Source organism: Tursiops truncatus, chromosome X (assembly GCF_011762595.2).
Source record: "Tursiops truncatus isolate mTurTru1 chromosome X, mTurTru1.mat.Y, whole genome shotgun sequence".
Lineage (NCBI taxonomy): Eukaryota > Metazoa > Chordata > Mammalia > Artiodactyla > Delphinidae > Tursiops > Tursiops truncatus.
The window spans coordinates 28,124,171-28,144,408 of record NC_047055.1 but is presented as its reverse complement, the minus strand read 5'-3'; the positions used below and the strand labels follow the sequence as shown (position 1 = coordinate 28,144,408).

General features: G+C 46.3%; 1 protein-coding gene and 1 non-coding gene across 2 annotated transcripts; both read left to right on the top strand.

Annotated features, from left to right (window-relative positions):
* The first annotated feature begins 1,296 nt into the window (after positions 1-1,296).
* LOC117310484 (small Cajal body-specific RNA 20) lies at positions 1,297-1,441 on the top strand. Its single transcript, XR_004524628.1, has one exon.
* An 8,000-nt stretch (positions 1,442-9,441) lies between these two features.
* On the top strand, positions 9,442-20,032 carry LOC141277566 (uncharacterized). Its single transcript, XM_073798873.1, has 4 exons — positions 9,442-9,547; positions 9,704-10,079; positions 16,124-16,169; positions 19,334-20,032. The coding sequence occupies exons 1-4, from the start codon at positions 9,442-9,444 to the stop codon at positions 19,874-19,876; spliced, it is 1,071 nt and encodes a 356-aa protein (XP_073654974.1). The 3' UTR covers positions 19,877-20,032.
* The last annotated feature ends 206 nt before the right edge of the window (positions 20,033-20,238 follow it).

The following is a 20,238-nucleotide window of genomic DNA, read 5'->3' as shown; positions in this document are numbered from 1 at the left end:
AATTGTGCCATATTTAGTATTTTTGGATGTTTCCACTCGGCAAATTTTACATGAGACCAAGGGCCTCCTCTCTCTGTCGCCCCATCTTCCCTCTCCCATCTTAGTATTTGGGTCCTTCTGCTGCATGAATATGTAGTCGAGAAAAGCCAGTGTAATAGAGCTCATTTTGGGGGGTTCGAGTGTACCAATGGTCAAATCTGCATAAATATAAGCAATGTGCAAAGCTGGCTATGTGAGGTTCAGGCTGACACTACTTCCATATTTCCAATACTGGTTTCATAAAACAGCTCCTACTGTCCTTGCAAACCAAGGGAGGGTGTCCATTAAATGTTTCTTTGGGACGCTCATGCTGTAGAGTTTGGAAACAGATGAAAACATTCTCCCGTCTTCTTCATTTGTTTCTTGTTGCTCCTTTTCCCTTCAGAACTCCATTAAGAGACCACTACGTAAGCCCAGGAGAAGCAAGCCACCAAAACTTCAGTTTCTCTTTTCCTCTGAGCTTGCTTTGCCTGTTTGAGAAAGCAGAGGCCTGCGCCTCCCAAGCCCTGGCCAGACCTGACTGTGAGCCCAGCCCGTGGCCTTAGGCCGCCAGCACTGCTTTCCAGACCCCACCACCAGCTCTGCAGCCCGTGTCCATCACTGCCCTCACACACGCTCTCTGCAGCAAAGCTAGTGAACCCGTCCTGATTCTTCTGTTTCTCTCTTTCTTTCTTTTCTTCTTCTTTCCCCCCACAAATACTCCTTGGATTTAACTTAGGCTTTTCTATAGTCTCAAATAATCACTCCTGATCCTTTGACTCACAAACTAGTCATCACTGGAAGAGCATATGTATTTCACCTTACCACAGGTAAGAATCCTGCCTGAACTAAGAGTCATCCTCCACTGCCAACAAATTCCACACACCCCATCTCTTCGTAACAGTACCACGAAAAGGAAGAAAAGCCTCAGGTGTCAGAAATTCCTCAAGAGACTATTCACGAATGCATTCGGTAGTCTCAAAACTTTGAACGTGTGAGGAATCCTCACGGCGTACGTTCCACTCTGTATAACTCTTGCCTAACTTCCACCTTTCTCAGGTCGGTGGAACTTTGTTTGAAATTGTTGTTTTAGTTTGTTTTGTTCTTTAGACATATGTCAAAGGTTGCAACTCGCCCTCCCACCTGCACTATAATGCAAAACCTACTATGTTAGCAACGCTTTCAGGCTGGCATAGCAAAGAATTCCAGAAAATGAGGATTTAGGGCTGCCACTCTCTCCACTACTTTACCAAACACTTAGAAACTCCAGCAGGAGAGGGCCTCTCTCCCATGGGGCTGTGTGTGTCGCGGGGAGGGGACCTCTTCTCCTCAGCCCTTGGGCTGGAAGCGCAGATCAGCCCTGGGGGATCCCTGTCGGGGCTGCCATGAGCTGGGCACCCTTGTTTTCCTACCTCAGACGTTTGTAGTTGCTGGGAGCCCCTACTTGGTCTACACCAGGCTGGGCCTTACGTGGCAGCACTGGGCACGGGGCCTCTGGCTTTCTTTCCCAGGACACTGCCAGGCTCTCATGGGCTGATCCTGGCCTAGGCTGTCCCCAGGCAAGGACGTATGCACCCCCAACAAGTGACCACCTACTGTACAGACACCCGCCAGTGAGGGGGCCTCTCACCTCCTGCCCTCCTAGACGCAACTGCTTGTTCCCAGCGGATGTCACCTGGAACGGGGTCCAGGCACGGAGGCTGTTGTACAAGGGCTTCTGAGGCCACCTCAGTTGGGGGGAAGCTCACCGTTTTCCCCGCCTGGACTGACCTGGGCGCCAGCCAGGCCGCTCCAGCCCTCAGCCCCCAGCTGTGTCTCCTGCACAGGGTCCCGTGCAGGATTGTGAGGCGGGGGTGGCGAGGAAGAGCCCTGAGTGGGTGCTGGAGAAGAAGGGCACCCCGGGCGTCAGGGCAAGGAAGCCAGACCTGCCCCTCAGCACACTGGCAGCAGCTCAAGCCCTGCCCTAGGCAGCGAGCTGCCTCCAGTGGGACAGCTCGGGGACCCAAAGCCTATGAGCTGTGCCACCCAGCCCGGGCCCTCGCCTCTGGAAAGTGTTCGACATCCAAGTGCCTCCTTCATCCGCTGACAAAATGGTGTTTTACAAAAGTTCTAAAAGATTCTAAAGTCCTAAAAGTATTTTCTTCGCTAACCAAAGTTCTGAGAGCATCTTAGTTTGTTCTGAAAGCAAGAAACCACTCTCTGTGGAAAAGATAACAAAAGAACAGCTGCGGGAGGAGCAGACTTGGACTCTACGCTCTCCCCTCCGCATCAGCGTCAGCGTAACGAAACATACATCAGTTGCTCGTCTGTTGTGTGCTGAGTGTGAATTATCCCCTCACTCCGATGCCTAAGTATTCATATATTCACTCCTTATGCAAAGCATTTATGCCTGGTTTTAAATAATTTAATATAGTTGGGCTCCTCGGTGCATTAATTTGAATAATTGCCACTTCAGACTTAACCTCAGTGTGACTCCACACAGAAGTGGTACCTAAAGGATGCCAGTGTTAGAAGGAATTGGACGTGTGTGTGTAGAATTCAGAGACATATAATATATAAGTTCATATAGGTAGAGTCTAAACAAAGAGATATATAGATATATGTATATATATATACACACACACATATATGTATATATATACACACACATATGTATATCTGTTTGTATATATATGTATACACCTTTGTGTAAACTATACCTATATACATATATTTGATTATGGATCTCTATCCATCTACTCAAGCACATATGAAGTCAATTCCTCAAGAATAGGTTCTTACGGGACTAAAGATGCAGACCTACTAGAGAATGGACTTGAGGATACGGGGAGGGGGAAGGGTAAGCTGGGACCAAGCGAGAGAGTGGCATGGACATATACACACTACCAAATGTAAAATAGATAGCTAGTGCGAAGCAGCCGCATAGCACACGGAGATCAGCTGGGTGCTTTGTGACCACCTGGAGGGGTGGGGTAGGGAGGGTGGGAGGGAGGGAGATGCGAGAGGGAGGAGATATGGGGATATATGTATACATATAACTGATTCGCTTCGTCATAAAGCAGAAACTAACACACCATTGTAAAGCAATTATACTCCAATAAAAACGTTAAAAAAAGTGTACAAGGCAAAAAAAAAAAAAAAAAGAATAGGTCCTTAAAAGGTGTACAAACATTTTAAGTTCATTGTCTGTATGCCTTCTTCATATTCATTTGCATCAACATTTCTGTAATTGCTGCCCAGGGCCTGGGAAACCAGGCTACAAAGGCTTTGCCCCTGCACGCCATCAGCTATTGAGCTAAGTGGTGGGTATAGTTACTGTCTGTGAAGTTTTGGTGTCCTAGAAATTAAACCTTTGAGTGCCAAGATAATCTAGCATGAATTCAAATTACACAAAGAGCAGGACTCTGCACACTATCTACAGTATGTGGAATATAGTACTTGTAAAAGAAATTATAGGATAAGAAACTGAAAAGGTAGTTTTCATTATCACCCTTGCATGTTAGACAAGGTTATAGTTCAGTTTAATTTGTTTTAGTTTTGCTTTCTTCATCATCTCCATGTAAATTACAATGATAATCTGTTACTTTTGTTCTTGAGTGTTTCTTTGGGGAAGGCAAAGAAGAACTCCCACGCACACCTGAGTCATCTTTAAGTCCACTTCTTCAAGTATGCTTCCAGATTTGTATTGAAAGTAACATCTACCTTCTTTGAACTCCCATATTATTGCTTTGTTACTCACCTGTGGCATTTGTCTTGTTCCAGAATATATGTGACTTTAACTCATGTATTTTCTTTCTCTCCATGACTTGCTTATGTCTTTCTTTGGCCCTCATTTATAGTACATGGACAATGAATTAAAAAATTATACACACACACAGACACATACACACACTAATGATAGGGAGGAAAAGGATGATAACTATGAAGAAGGAGAGAGAAACAGGAGAGAAGAGCCTTTGCAATTCAGACTTCCAGGGCAGCTCCACACACAGTGCTTCAGACACAGAGGAGAGCACGTTGCTGATCTGTTTCTCCACCCCCATGGAAGGCCACCAGCTAAGTGCTAGAGGCTTTCTGGGAAGATCTTTGCTACCTCAGAGTCTGTCGCTCAGGACTGCCAGATGGGCTGGGAGGAAAATAAGAGAATGGAGCCAACACTGGACAAGCTCAGCTAGTAAAAGTCCCCAGGCTCAGTGGCCTTAGTCAAGGCCATCCACCCTTCTTCTATATTCACTTTCAACCAATCAACAAGTCCTTACTGAATGCCTGCTACGTACACAGCACTGCTCTGGGGTACTGCGTGGGGAATGCTAAGAAGTGTGTCAAGTGCCAGATTACACCGTAACTGAGAAGTCACAAAATACACATACGTATACATACATATTACATTCGCCCATGGACACACACACACACATACATACACCATTCATGCTTCCATACATTTAAGACTGACTCGCAATGCAAGCAATGTGTGATAGGGATCCAATGAATTGGTCCCATTTCAAGAGCAGTAAGAGCTCAGAAGATGACAGTACTGTGGCTTCCTCCAAGAGATGGGGATTGAGCTAGAACTTGAAAAACATGAGTGTTGACAGGAATTAGCACATCGCATTTCTTTTACCATCGAGTAGAGTAAAAGCAAATAGCTTGGGCTTCCCTGGTGGCACGGTGGTTAAGAATCTGCCTGCCAGTGCAGGGGTCACGGGTTCAAGCCCTGGTCCAGGAAGATCCCACATGCCGCGGAGAAAATAAGCCCCTGCGCCACAACGACCGAGCCTGCGCTCTAGAGCCCGCGTGCCACAACTACTGAAGCCCGCATGCCTAGAGCCCATGCTCCACAACAAGAAAATCCACCGCAGTGAGAAGCCCGTGCACCACAACGAAGAGTAGCCCCCGCTCACGGCAACTGGAGAAAGCCCGTGCGCAGCAACGAAAACCCAACTCAGCCAAAAATAAATAAAATTAAACATTAAAAAAAAAAAAAGACCGGTGGTTGCCAAGGGGGAAGGTGGGGTGGGACAGGGATGGATTGGGAGTTTGGGATTAGCAGATGCAAGCTAGTATATATAAAATGGATAAACAACAAGGTCCTACTGTATAGCACAGGGAACTATATTCAATATCCTATGATAAACCATAATGGAAAAGAATATGAAAAAGAATGTGTATATATATATATATATATATATGTATGTATAACTGAGTCACTCTGCTGTACAGCAGTAATCAACAAAGCATTATAATTCAACTATACTTCAATAAAAATAAACCATTACATAAATCACCCCTTATGTTTATAACAATTAAAGTTAATAGAGTATCTTTCCATACTTCATTCTGACTTCATAAGAATTCCGTGAGATGATTATCTTTATTTTAGCAAATAGTAGTAGTAAGAGTAATAGTTGTTTATAGTTCGGGAAACTAAGGCTCAGGGACACTAAGGCTTGTCAGTGTCGTGTAGTGAGAATTCAGGGCCAAAGCTCTTGCTACGAGCAGGAAAGTAGAAGTGCCCTAAAACCAGATGCATATGCTGCAACTCCAGAGACTGCTTCCGTTACTCAATTCCTTGGTCTTTCCGATTATTATCATTAGTTATTATTTATTCTTCTTATTATTTTGGGTGGGAGGGGGTGGTTAGGGGCATTGTGTCCCACTTTTTCTGATGAAAAGTGCACACACTATTCTAATGCCACCATACACACGGAACTTTACATTCAAATTCAAGGGGACTCCCAATCCCACTGACAGCCAGCTGTGGCCTCCAAGTAAGCCCTCCGGATCTGTACCTTGTTCCGCAGGCCCAGTAACTGCAATGAACTGAACCAAGAGCCAGCCTAGAGATTCCCTTCCTATAAACACATCCTAAAACACTGCTTTCATTAAGGCACTCCCCCGGCACAAAACTCTTACAGTTTTCCATGATCCCAAATGCAGACATTCTAACTCCTTCCATAAATTGGACCCCAACCTAACTTTTAAACTTCAGTTCCCACCCAGTACAGAGTTGTCTCCAGGCTCCCCCTCCAGCTCCCTCTCAAGGTCAGCACCTCATATGCATTCATTCTCCTGGCCATCCTGTTTGGGTTGGTGTTCCCTAAGCCAAGCTTTACACTTGATCACTCCTGGGGCTGCTCATACTACCTCCCTGAACTGAAGTTCCATGCACGGCCTGCTTAGCATTTACCAAAATTTGACTCACTCTGTGAGGTGTAAGGGAAACCCCACCACCCTGCAAAAAAAGCCAAATCTGCTTCTACCACGGGCTGCTAAGAACAAAGTCTCTTCAACGGTTTGAATCCTGGCCCTCTTCCACTGACCTATGTAACCTTAGGGAAGTCACTGGACCTCTCCGAGCCTCCACTTCTTCCCTTAGGAACTAAAGAGAGTGATGGCCCCCTCCTCAGGGGACGGCTATAAGATCGGTTAGCCAGGCCCTGGTGCACAGTGAGTACCCACATGGTGTCACCAGCCTGAGCAAGCACAGCTCTGTGCCACTCCACAGACTCTCATATCCACTCAGGGGCAGGGGCGACACTCCGTGTCCAGCATCCTCAGTCACAGTGCAGGCCCCTGTGCAGAATGACCGCAGTCAGTCCCGACCCCTTAACTCTAGCATCAGCTAAAGTTATCTGAGCCCTCAGCATGGGCCTTATTTGTATTCCTTCATGTAAATTTCACAACACGGTACAGCAGGTACCATCATGATCCCCATCCTACAGATGTGGCACCTGAGGCACAGAGAGGTCAGCTAATTTAGCTCTGGCCACACAGCAAGTTAGTGGCGGTGGGGCTGGGCACTCTGTCTCCAGAATTTTCAGCTTCTTTCTCTCACATGGGCTGATCTCTCTCCCCAGACTGTGAGAACCCATGGCACAATAGCTGCGTCTGGAATCATGACACTCTCCACACTGCCTGAGGCAGGGCCTTGTAAACAGAGCAGCCAACAGAGGATTCCTGACTGAAGCATGTATAGGGACACAAAAACATGGCAGCGACATATTCACAAGAAAACTTTCTGTCCTCATTGCCAACTGCCAGAGAATAGCCATCATCTTTCTTCTCTCATGGACCTTTGTGAATAAATAAACCACAAAATTGATGAAAATTGGAAATGTGAGACAGCATGGTATGGCCGTTGGTAACACTGTGTTTTCACCATCTCAGTTAATCCTCACGATAACCTGGTGAGGTAGTTACTATTGCTAGCCTCATTTTACAGATGTGGAAACCACGACTAAGTGAGAATAAGCAACCTAACAGTTTAGCCAGCTAGCAAGCGTTGAGCAAAGCCAGGATTTAGATGCCAGCAATCTGGCTCCAGGGCCCCTGCTCCCATAAATCTGCTACATCGACTACGATTCATGGCTGTTACTGCTTAGGATGAAGCTCCGTTCAGTATTTAAGGTTTTCAAAGTGTGAAGTCAAGTAAAACTTTTAAATAAATACGACCATGACTGATGCCAAGGTAGGGCAACATTTGTCAAGGGTCACATGGGTGACTAAAGTTGAGAAAACACAAATTCACTGTGGAAATCTGAGATGTGGAAGGACACACCTCCTGAGCTGTCACAGACCTCCTAGCTTGTCTAATGCAAATCATGATAAAAACCCTCATAGGTCTCGCATGTGATAACTGATATGGAACCAAAATTGTGTACAGGGTATCCAGCCAAGAGAGGGACAGGCCTGCCGAACTCACCAAGGGCCAACCTGAGGAGGAAATGTCTTGGTTAAAATCAGGAGGAGGTACTCATATTGCCATGTCTTACCAGTTTTTGAAAGAGAATTGGTCAACAAACCTTTTTTAGTTTCTGGACCACCCTCCACAGACGTGAGGCAGGGGCACTTATCCCTTAGGCACTGTAGGTGAGGGGACTAGGTCCCATGATATATTTAGGAGTCCACAAAAATGATTTGGCTTCTGATCCCCGATGGGGTTGATGAAAATGGTTGTCCAAGGAAACACAGGCTAAATCAAGTACATTGTCAAGTATAGGGCCCATTATTATAAGCTATTTTCAATATTTAGGATATTAAGTCTTGGGGCATCTATAAAACACTTCTCCAAGGAAAAACCATAGAGCTGTAAATCTGGCCTGGCCCTCTTTTATTTGACAATAAATAAAATTTATTTACTCCTCAGCAAGGGCTCAGGAGAATATTTCGAGAAAACGTGAGGAGATGAGATGGGGGGATAGGCAGCGGCAAGAAAGTGGGTAAATTTACCCATGTCCACAGGGGCCCACCACAAGGGACATGTATGCTTTTGTAGAGGATCCACAGCCAGAAGCAATAGGAGCTTAGGAGCTGTGCACAAAGATGTAGCATAGTCCAGAGCTGCAACAAGGACCAAAAAAAAGAAAAAGAAAAAAGGCAGGAAATCTGTACCCGGCAAGCATTCTTGAGTGCTTGAAACACTGTGCAGGTTTCTACACCTGCAATCTGATGTTGACTCATTACTAAAAATCTATAGGCTAATGGGGGGGGGGGGGCGCTGGCTTTCGCTTTCTTTTGTTTTGTTTGCATAGTGCATCTGAGCACCAGGCATGCTCAGAAAACCCAGCCCTGAACTCCTACTCCTGGAGACCCGGGGAGTATGGCGGACTCTGACTTCAACCTCATTGCAAAAATTCAGAGCAAGCAAACTCCTAGCTAATAATACGGTTGACCCTTCAAATACACAGCTTTTGAACTTGCAAGTCCACTTAAACACAGGTTTTTGGTGTTTTTAAAAAAAATTTCAATAAATATACAGGCGGCCCTCCATAGCCATGGGTTTCGCATCAGCAGATGCGGAGGGCCGACTCTGGGACTTGAGCATCCGCCGATTTTGGTATCCGCGGCGGGTCCTGGAACCAATCCCCCGCGGATACCGAGGGGCGACCGTATTACTTTGATTACTGTTCCCTTCTTGGTACTGGCTGCCGGATATGGAGGGCTCGGTCAAGAGATAGTCCCCAAACGCTTCTCCAAGGTCTATGGAGCTTGAGTGAGGTCTCTCTCTTACCCTCCACAAAACGGGCACAGCCCCTTGGTCTGGGAAGGTGCCCGACCAAGTGCGGAGTACTTAGTCAGCTAGGTTGCAACCTGCCACCCGGAATTCTGCTCTCACGCATGCTCCCTGCCAGCGCCTGGGCGGCGCGCAACATCCTCCGCGCCCTGCCCGCGCCCCCTTAGACGGCCCCTAGACGGCCGACGCCCTGCCGCATGCGCACATCAGCTAACCCAACCCCCAGCAGGCTGTGGTAAACCCACAGCGGGCGTCATACCAGAATCTCTGAAACCGGACCAGCCTCCAGAGGAGCCTTAACGTGCCAGATCGTGGGCCACCGCTCTAGCCTTGAGTCGTGAGCCGGGGGTCTCAGGAGATCCGGAGCAGCCTCTGCTGAAGCTCACAGCCTCCTCGACAGCAGTCGGGACATGGAGCGTCAGCCGCAGAGCAGCCACGATGCCTATGACGTCACAGATGCAGCCATTGCCCGCTTCTTCAAGCTGGGGGTCGAAAAGGAGCGGGAAGAAGCGAAAGGTCAGTGGCGGGTGGGGCACTCGCTTTAACGGATTCCAGGAAAGGTACTTTCCCAGGGCGGGGCGAACGGCAGGACCCCCCCTCGGACGCAGGCCCTCCCCAGAGCCGGGCTCACTCGACGGCCTGATCTTTCTCTTTGGGTTTCCTCCCTTGCAGAGGTGAAGCCTGCGGAGATGTCGCCTCCCGGAGAAGGGGGAGAGGAGCAGAAGGTTCAGTCCGAACCGGAGCAGGGAGCAGCCGCGGAAGGGAAAGAGGCGGGAGATGAAGGAGAAGGAAAGGAAGGCTGCGAGGTCAGCGTCGGAGCCGCCGGCCCCGCGGACGGCGAAAGCCGCGAGGCCGAGGCCGAGGCCGAAGCGGGCGGCGGCGAAGGCGGAGAGCAGGGCGGCGAGGAGCAGCCCCCGCGGGCCGTCGTCGAGGGTCCCGAGGCCACAGAAGGGCGGCGGCGGGGCCCCCGCGCCAGGTTCACGCAAGCGCAGGTGCAGGACCTGGAGCACGTTTTCCAGCGCACTCAGTACCCCAACGTGCTCATGCGGTAAGCAGGCGTCTCGGGTGGCGCGGGCTGCCGCGCGGGTGGTGGGCGGCGCTCTCGCGAGTCCCTCTCCTCGGCTCCGGATCTGAAAGCCCCGGGGCCTGGCGGCGGCCCGCCCTTCCGGCACACTCGAGGCCTAGGACGGGGGCGGGGACTCTGCCTGGCGGGAATCGAGGTCGATATTTCCGTGCGGTGTTTGAGTAAGTCACGTTGGGGAGCTTTGTGGGCCGCCGGTTCACATAAATAATGAGTCGCCCGAGACGTGGTGGAGCAAATGCAGAGTTGGAGTCTACTTTTATCTGAAATTTTGATCATCAGTTATTCATGGATTATATTTGCATTAGTTTAAACACTACATGAAAACATCCTTTATCTTGATTACTGAATTTTAAAAAAATCCATCAATTTATTTATTTATGGGTGCATTGGGTCTTTGTTGCTGCTCTCGGGCTCTGGGCGCGGGCTTTCTCTAGTTGTGGCGAGCGGGGGCTACCCTAAAATTGCGGTGCGCGCATTGTGGTGGCTTCTCTTGTTGCAGAGCGCGGGCTCTAGGCGGGTGGGCTTCCGTAGTAGTTGTGGCACGTGGGCTCAGTAGTTGTGGCTCGCGGGCTCTAGAGCGCAGTCTCGGTAGTGGTGGCACACGGGCTTAGTTGCCCCGCGGCATGTGGGATCTTCCCGGACCAGGGCTCGGACCCGTGTCCCCTGCATCGGCAGGTGGATTCTTAACCCCTGCGCCACCAGGGAAGCCCGATTACTGAATTTTTAGTTACCCCTGAAGTTTGTGCCTGAGGCAGAATTGTTCCCTAAAGCAAGCTTCTGTGTGGAGAATGAATGGGTTGCTGAGTACCTGTGAATGCGGCTAAAATTTAAAAAGCTATCATTTACATTGTGCTTACTGTGTGTTAAGCACTTGTTTTAAAGGGTTTTTCTACATACTGTCATTGAATCTTCACAATCCCTTGTGAATGTGGTAGCCACTGTTATTATCCCCACTTATAACTGTGAAAAAACTGAAGCTCAGAGAAGTGATGAGACTTGCCCAAGATGGCACAGCTGGAATGTGGCAGAGCTGGGATTCAGTCCTAGGAGTCCTAGGAGGACTGAACAGCCTAGGAGGCTGTTCAGTAGGCAAGGCCAGAGGTGATGGTGTGTTGGTCCAGGGTAGTGGCGATGGAGAGAAGTGAACAGATTAAAGAGATATTTAGCAGGTAAAATTGATAGCAATTCATGGTAATTTGAACACGGGGGTAAAAGGAAATGTTTAAGAAAAATGTATAAATTTCTGATTTGCCCAAATGAATGGCTGCTGGTATATTCAGTGAGCTAGGGAATATTGAAAGACAATAAAAGAAGCTTGCAAGAGACAGAGGAGGAGTGTTTGGAGAGGCTGTTTGTAGGCAAACCGTATCGTGGAAACCTGGATGGCGGTAGGAGACGATTCAACAAGAAGGGATGGCAACTAGCATCAACTTCGGTTTAGGATTTTCTGTTCAACTCGATTACTCCAAGTTCGGTTGCTTTTTGCTGTGGTGTGATAATTGGATCAGCCCAATTTCTCCCTTTCTCAAAAGTGTCAAACTCAAGATGCCCCTTGATTTGGATGTCTAGAGCTGCCTGATAAATATTTTTTCTTCCAGTTTATTATGATATAATTAACATTCAGTACTGTATAAGGTACTTGTTTCTATTCACCCTTGTTTCTATTTCCATTTCTCTAGGAGGTGGGTCAAAAAGGATCTTGCTGTGATTTATGTCATAGAGTGTTCTGCCTATGCTTTCCTCTAAGAGCCCGACAGCTTCTGGCCTTACATTCAGGCCCTCCATCCATTTTGAACTTATTTAATTAATTAATTACTTTTATTTTTGGCTGCGTTGGGTCTTTGTTGCTGCACGTGGGCTTTCTTTAGTTGCGGCAAGTGGGGCCTTCTCATTGCGGTGGCTTCTCTTGTTGCAGAGCACAGGCTCTAGGCACGCGGGCTTTAGTAGTTGTGGCACACGGGCTCAGTAGCTGTGGCTCGCAGGCTCCAGAGCGCAGGCTCAGTAGTTGTGTCCCACAGGCTTAGTTGCTCCGCGGCATGTGGGATCTTTCCAGACCAGGGCTTGAACCCGTGGCCCCTGCATTGGCAGGTGGATTCTTAACTACTGCGCCACCAGGGAAGCCCTTGAAGCTATTTTAAATGGGATTGTTTTCTTGCTTTCTCTCTGAGAGTATAGTGTATTATAGTGTAGAGAAAAGCAGCAGATTTCTGTATATTAATTTGAATCCTGAAACTTTACTGAATTCACTTATTAGTTGTAGCAGTTTTTTGGTGGAGACTTTAGGGTTATCGGGTTTGTTTTTAATTGAGTTACAGTTGATGTACAATATTATATAAGTTTCAGGTGTACAATATAGTGATTCACAATTTTTAAAGGTTATACTCCATTATAGTTATTATAAAATATTGGCTATATTCCCCATGCTGTACAGTATATCCTTGTAGCTTATTTATTTTATACATAGTAGTTTGTACCTATTAATCCACTGCCCCTATCTCGTCCTTCTCCCCTGTATCTTCCCACTGGTAACCACTAGTTTGTTCTCTATATCTATGAGACTGTTTCTTTTTCGTTGTATTCAATAGTTTGCTTTAATTTTTAGATTCCACATATCAGTGAGATCATTTGTCTTTCTCTGTCCTACTTATTTCACTAAGCATAATACCCTCCAAGTCCATCCATGTTGTTGCAAATGGCAAAGTTTTATTCTTTTTAACCTCCATTGTATATACATACCACATCTTCTTTATCCGTTCCTCTATTGATGGACACTCAGGTTGCTCCCATATCTTGGCTATTGTAAATGATGCTGCTATGAACATTGGGGTGCATGTATCTTTTTGAATTAGTGTTTTTGTTTTTTTCAGATATATACCCAGGATTGAAATTGCTGGGTCCTATGGTAGTTCTATTTTTAGTTTTTTGAGAAACCTCCATACTGTTTGCCACAGTGGCTGCACCAATTTACATTCCCACCAACAGTGTACAAGGGTTCCCCTTTCTCCACATCCTCACCAATATTTGTTATTTGTAGTCTTTTTAAGAATTAATTAATTTACTAAGTTTTGGCTGCATTGGGTCTTCGATGCTGTGCGCGAGCTTACTCTAGTTGCAGGTGAGCCAGAGCTGCTCTTTGTTGCGGTGCATGGGCTTCTCATTGCGGTGGCTTCTCTTGTGGTGGATCACAGGCTGCAGGTGCGCAGGCTTCAGTAGCTGTGGCACACGGGCTCAGTAGTTGTGGCTCGAGGGCTCTAGAGCGCAGGCTCAGTAGTTGTGGTGCACGGGCTTAGTTGCTCTGTGGCATGTAGGATCTTACTGGACCAGGGCTCAAACCCGTGTCCCCTGCACTGGCAGGTGGATTCTTAACCACTGCGCCACCAGGGAAGTCCCTGTAGTCTTTTGGACGGTAGCTATTCTAAGGTGATATCTCATTGTAGTTGTGGTTTGCATTACTCTGATGATTAGTGATGTCCGTTTTTATTTTTTTATATATTTATTTTTTTGAATTTTATTTATTTTTTTATACAGTGGGTTCTTATTAGTTATCCATTTTATACATATTAGTGTATATATGTCAATCCCAGTCTCCCAGTTCATCCCACCACCAGCACCACCCCACTGTCCCCCCTTGGTTTCCATATGTTTGTTTGTTCTGTACATGTGCGTCTCTATTTCTGCCCTGCAAACTGGTTCATCTGTACCATTCTTCTAGGTTCCACATATATGCATTAATATAGGATATTTGTTTTTCTCTTTCTGACTTACTTCACTCTGTATGACAGTCTCTAGATCCACCCACATCTCTACAAATGACCCAATTTTGTTCCTTTTTATGGCTGAGTAATATTCCATTGTACATATGTACCACATCTTCTTTATCCATTCATCTGACGATGGGCATTTAGGTTGCTTCCATGACCTGGCTATTGTAAATAGTGCTGTAATGAACATTGGGGTGCATGTGTCGTTTTGAATTATGGTTTTCTCTGGGTATATGCCCAGAAGTGGGATTACTGGGTCATATGGTAATTCTATTTTTAGTTTTTAAAGGAACCTCCATACTGTTCTCCATAGTGGCTATATCAATTTACATTCCCACCAACAGGGCAACAGGGTTCCCTTTTCTCCACACCCTCTCCAGCATTGTTGTTTGTAGATTTTCGGATGATGCCCATTCTAACTGGTGTGCGGTGATACCTCATTGTAGTTTTGATTTGCGTTTCTCTAATAATTAGTGCTGTTGAGCAGCTTGTCATGTGCTTCTTGGCCATCTGTATGTCTTCTTTGGAGAAATGTCTATTTAGGTCTTCTGCCCATTTTTGGATTGGGTTGTTTGTTTTTTTGCTATTGAGCTGCATGAGCTGCTTGTAAATTTTGGAGATTAATCCTTTGTCACTTGCTTCATTTGCAAATATTTTCTCCCATTCTGAGGATTGTCTTTTGGCCGTGTTTATGGTTTCCTTTGTTATGCAAAAGCTTTTAAGTTTCATTAGGTCCCATTGGTTTATTTTTGTTTTTATTTTCATTACTCTAGGAGGTGGAACAAAAAAGATCTTGCGGAAATTTATCTCAAAGAGTGTTCTTCCTATGTTTTCCTCTAAGAGTTTTATAGTGCTCGGTCTTACATTTAGGTTTCTAATCCATTTTGAGTTTATATTTGTGTATGGTGTTAGGGAGTGTTCTAATTGCATTCTTTTACATGGAGCTGTCCAGTTTTCCAAGCACCACTTATTGAAGAGACTGTCTTTTTCTCCATTGTACGTCCCTGCCTCCTTTGTCATAGATTAGTTGACCATAGGTGCGTGGGTTTGTGTCTGGGCTTTCTATCCTGTTCCATTGATCTGTATTTCTGTTTTTGTGCCAGTACCCTATTGTCTTGATTACTGTAGCTTTGCAGTATATTCTGAAGTCTGCGAGTCTGATTCCTCCAGCTCCATTTTTTTCCCTCAAGACTGCTTTGGATATTCGGGGTCTTTTGTGTCTCCATACAAATTTTAAGATTTTTTTGTTCTAGTTCTGTAAAACACGCCATTGGTAATTTGATAGGGATTGCATTGAATCTGTAGATTGCTTTGGGTAGTATTGCCATTTTCACAATGTTGATTCTTCCAATCCAAGAACATGGTATATCTCTCCATCTGTTGGTATCATCTTTAATTTCTTTCATCAGTGTCTTATAGTTTTCTGCATACAGGTCTTTTGTCTCTCTAGGTAGGTTTATTCCTAGGTATTTTATTCTTTTTGTTGCCATGGTAAATGGGAGTGTTTCCTTAATTTCTCTTTCAGATTTTTCATCATTAGTGTATAGGAATGCAAGAGATTTCTGTGCATTAATTTTGTATCCTGAAACTTTACCAAATTCATTGGTTAGCTCCAGTAGTATTCTGGTGGCATCTGTAGGATTCTCTATGTATAGTATCATGCCATCTGCAAACAGTGACAGCTTTACTTCTTCTATTCCAATTTGTATTCCTTTTATTTCTCTTTCTTCTCCGATTGCCGTGGCTAGGACTTCCAAAACTATGTTGAATAATAAGAGTGGTGAGAGTTGTGGAAGTTGTGGAAGCTCTTGTCTGCTAGTCTTCAGGTCATTCTCATCAATAGCTGCTCTGTAGGCTTCCCTGGTGGCGCAGTGGTTGAGGGTCCGCCTGCCGATGCAGGGGACACGGGTTCGTGCCGCGGTCCGGGAAGATCCCACATGCCGCGGAGCGGCTGGGCCCGTGAACCATGACCGCTGAGCCTGCGCGTCCGGAGCCTGTGCTCCGCAACGGGAGAGGCCACAACAGTGAGAGGCCCGCGTACCGCAAAAAAAAAAAAAAAAAAAGTTGCTCTGTAAATAGCTGTAATTTTGGTGTACCCATGGAAGGAGGTAAGCTCGGGGTTTCTCCTATGTCACCATCTTGGTTACTCTCTGAATAAACATTTTAACATAGCATGAAATGTGCATTGTATATTTCATTTCATCCATAATATCAAATGCTGAATATTTTCAACATTTTTCCCCTCAGAAAAGAGCTTGCAAGACGCCTGGGAGTGACTGAAGCCAGAGTGTGGGTCAGTAAACCTGAAAAAAGCAACTTGGCAGGGCAGCCAATCTAAAACCTGCTTTAGGAATTGGATACCTTGTCCTAGACATTCTCAAGTTGGTGTGTTTTTGTACACTTGTCGATGTTTTGGAAATAAGGTTTGGACTTCTGGGGCTTTGGGGCCAGAATATATGTATCTTCAGTAAAGTTAAACTCCTTCCAAAACTGGTATCCCTTAGGGGACAAGTCTCTGTGGAATCATGTTGGGGCTGATTCTGACTTGGCAGTTATTCAAATTAATGCACCAAATAGCTGGGTTAGAAGAGGGTTCAAGTATACTAAATTATTTAAAAGTTTTAAAGCCAGGCCTAAGCTCTTTGTATAAGGAGTGAATTTACAAGTATTCATGCAATTGGGTAAGGGAATAAATAACTCACCTCGGAACACAACATGTGAGCAACTAATATATGTTTAGTTTAGGTGAGACTGATGGGGAGGCGAATAGCTTAAAATTCCAAGTGCCTGGTCCTCTTGCTGTTGTTTTTATGTGTTTGGTAGAGCAGTGTAGAGAGTTTCAGCCGTAAATTTTAATTTTCTGAAATTTTTTGATGTGCAGCCTGAAAACATTGCTAACATAGTAGGTTGTGCAGTATGATGGAGAGGGGGGAAAGGTTTGCAACCTTTAGGAATTTGTCTAAACATATAAAACAATAAAACAAACAAAAAGAACAAATTTGAATAAATTTCCACTGACCTCAAAAGGTGGACGGGTTTGAGAATAATTGGATACTATCGATATGTGTCTTGGAGATACTGCGTAAATTCAACATTATGAAACTACCGAATGTATCAGTGAATATTATTTTCAGCAATTTCTAATGTCTAAGAATTTTTTTCTTCCATTTTCATACTATTATGAGGGATTGGTTTCGAAGAATTTGTTTGTGATGGTCAGTGGTTGGCTCTCAGCTAGTCGCTTACCTGTGTTAATTTGAAATACTTGCTCATTCATTCAGGTAGTGGTTACTAGTTGGTAGCTCATGGCACAGAAGCTGATTATTTGTCCATAGAACACAGTAAGTTGTATCAAAGGAGTATATATATATATATATAATATATATATATATATTTAATATATTTATTTATTTATATTTGGCTGCGTTGGGTCTTCGTTGCTGTGCGTGGGCTCTTCTCTAGTTGAGGAGAGCCGGGGTTACTCTTCGTTGTGGTGCGCGGTCTTCTCAGGGCAGTGGCTTCGCTTGTTGTGGAAGAGGAATATTTTTTAAAACACAAGATTGATAGAAAGGAAGAAAGAAGGAAGGAAGGAAAGAAGAATCAGGATGGGTTCACTAGCTTTGCTGCAGAGAGCGTGTGTGAGGGCAGTGATGGACACGGGCTGCAGAGCTGGTGGTGGGGTCTGGAAAGCAGTGCTGGCGGCCTAAGGCCACGGGCTGGGCTCACATTCAGGTCTGGCCAGGGCTTGGGAGGCGCAGGCCTCTGCTTTCTCAAGCAGGCAAAGCAAGCTCAGAGGAAAAGAGAAACTGAAGTTTTGGTGGCTTGCTTCTCCTGGGTTTACGTAGTGGTCTCTTAATGGAGTTCTGAAGGGAAAAGGAGCAACAAGAAACAAATGAAGAAGACGGGAGAATGTTTTCATCTATTTCCAAACTCTACAGCATGAGCGTCCCAAAGAAACATTTAATGGACACCCTCCCTTGGTTTGCAAGGACAGTAGGAGCTGTTTTATGAAACCAGTATTGGAAATATGGAAGTAGTGTCAGCCTGAACCTCACATAGCCAGCTTTGCACATTGCTTATATTTATGCAGATTTGACCATTGGTACACTCGAACCCCCCAAAATGAGCTCTATTACACTGGCTTTTCTCGACTACATATTCATGCAGCAGAAGGACCCAAATACTAAGATGGGAGAGGGAAGATGGGGCGACAGAGAGAGGAGGCCCTTGGTCTCATGTAAATTTGCCGAGTGGAAACATCCAAAAATACTAAATATGGCACAATTCCATTAACTGAGATGCTGAGGGAGCAGTGGAGTCCACAGGACAGGTTTTACTTTCAGTTGTTAATAGTTGGCAGATATTTAGGGGGGAGCCGTTTTGTGACCCCTCACTCACGTGGTTGTCGGCTGTCTTCCTAAAATGCAGGTTGCACCCTCTTGACTTAAGCATAAGGGACAGGATGGGGATCTCCTGGTTGATTAGCAGCTCCTAGAGGGCGCAACCTTGCTGGGCACCAGAGGCTCTGCTCCAAGGCCCTGCAACTGTAGCCAGAGCGGAGTGAGCTGACCTGGTCCTGAGCCCAGGAAGGTTTGGAGGGTGGGGCAGGTTGGAGAGTGCAGAATTGACAGAGGTGACAATGGTATGCCTCTTTCCCCCCAAACTCTTGTCTGGGCAAAGATTTTAAGAGTTTTAGTAAATTTGGGCTGAGTTCGTCTAAGCATTCGTTACCCCTATAGTCTAATATTAAGGCAGTGTCCAGGGCTTCAGTTCCGCCGGTGTCCAGCAAGACAAGCCACAAAGTCCCTGGGCCCCCCATGACCAAACCTCCCTCACAATACCATCTCCTTCTTTATAACCATCCCAAGCCTCCAGAGGATGAATGACCCTTTTTAGTCATCCTTGGGGAAAGCTTTTGTTTAAAAATCCAACCCACTCCTATTGATTATTTACTGTAACCAAAGATGGGTTTTTCAAAATGGGGACCGTTCCCCTCAGTATGATTTTAAAAGGCACCCACTTTTTCCTATGCTCAACTTCCCCCATAACTAAGGTGACACCTGCCCAATGAGTAAGGATTAGTGGCAGCTGGAGCTGACGGTCAGTTGTCAGGACGCAGACCTCCCAGGCACAGTAATAACAGCAGGGACAGAGTGCAGTTGGTCAGCTCCACCTGCGTGTAAGAGTGGGGGAAATAATAGAAAAGGTGGGAGGGGAGAGACAAAGCCATATGCCAATCCAGAGCCTGGCACATAGTCGGTGCTCGCTCTTGGGGGGGAGGGTGGCTGAAGGGAGCGCCTTCAGCTACATATCCTAAGATACTTTAGCAAGAAGGAAATAGCTTCTCCTGATGCACTTTCAAATCTTCAAGGCACCGAGAGCTCCCTGCTGCAATTTTTCATGTCTGACATGAAATGCTCAATATACTAATCAATCCCTTCTTCTCTCTGCTTGAAGGTTTGGTTTAAGAGTAGAAGGGCCAAGTGTCGGAGACATCAGAGGGCAGTAATGCTCAGAAACGTGCCCCACGTGCCCCCGGTCTTCCGTGCTGTCGTTAGCGTGTGTGAACCCTGCCGTGCCATTCTGCTTCAGGAGCTGGATTGGGTCCACGTTTTTCTGGAGCAAGTGCCACTGGAGCTGCCTCTGCTGCCCGTGCCGCCCATGCCACCCAACCTGCCCGTGCCACACATGCCGCCCATGCCGCCCGTCCCACCCATGCCCCCCATGCCACCCAACCTGCCCGTGCCACCCAGGCCACCCATGCCGCCCGTCCCACCCATGCCCCCCATGCCACCCAACCTGCCCGTGCCGCCTGAGCCACCCGTGCCACCCATGCCGCCCAGGCCGCCCATGCCACCCTTTCCTCCTATGCTGTTGCCACCTCCGCCCTGTCATCTTCCACACGTGCTTCACTGTTGGTGCCCTCATGTGGCATCGCGTCGTTCCTTTCCATTGGAGATCCTTCAGCTGCCCGAACTTTCTATTGAATTGTGTCTGTGACGGTTTTTTCCAAAGGGCCTTTGAGCCAGTTTCAAATTCTGCATACCTCACCACCAAGAGCAGTTCCCCAAATGCCTGCAAAGTATATTAAATAGAAGTAGAGGCCTTGACCCACTGTTTTAGGGCATGTTTTGTATTTTCAATAAAGTTGTGAGTCCTCTGCATATTTGTTCTCTGTGTCACATGGGGTTAGTAAATTTGATGGAAATGGCTAAGCCAACTCCATTCAGACCGAATGCCCAGGAGGCCTCCTTTCATGCAGTAACAGCCCTGAGTCACCATCATAGGCCATGCACATCTCAGAAGTTTGCCAGGTGCCCATGAGGGGTTTACACAGACCCACCTGTTCTCTTCCACCCTCT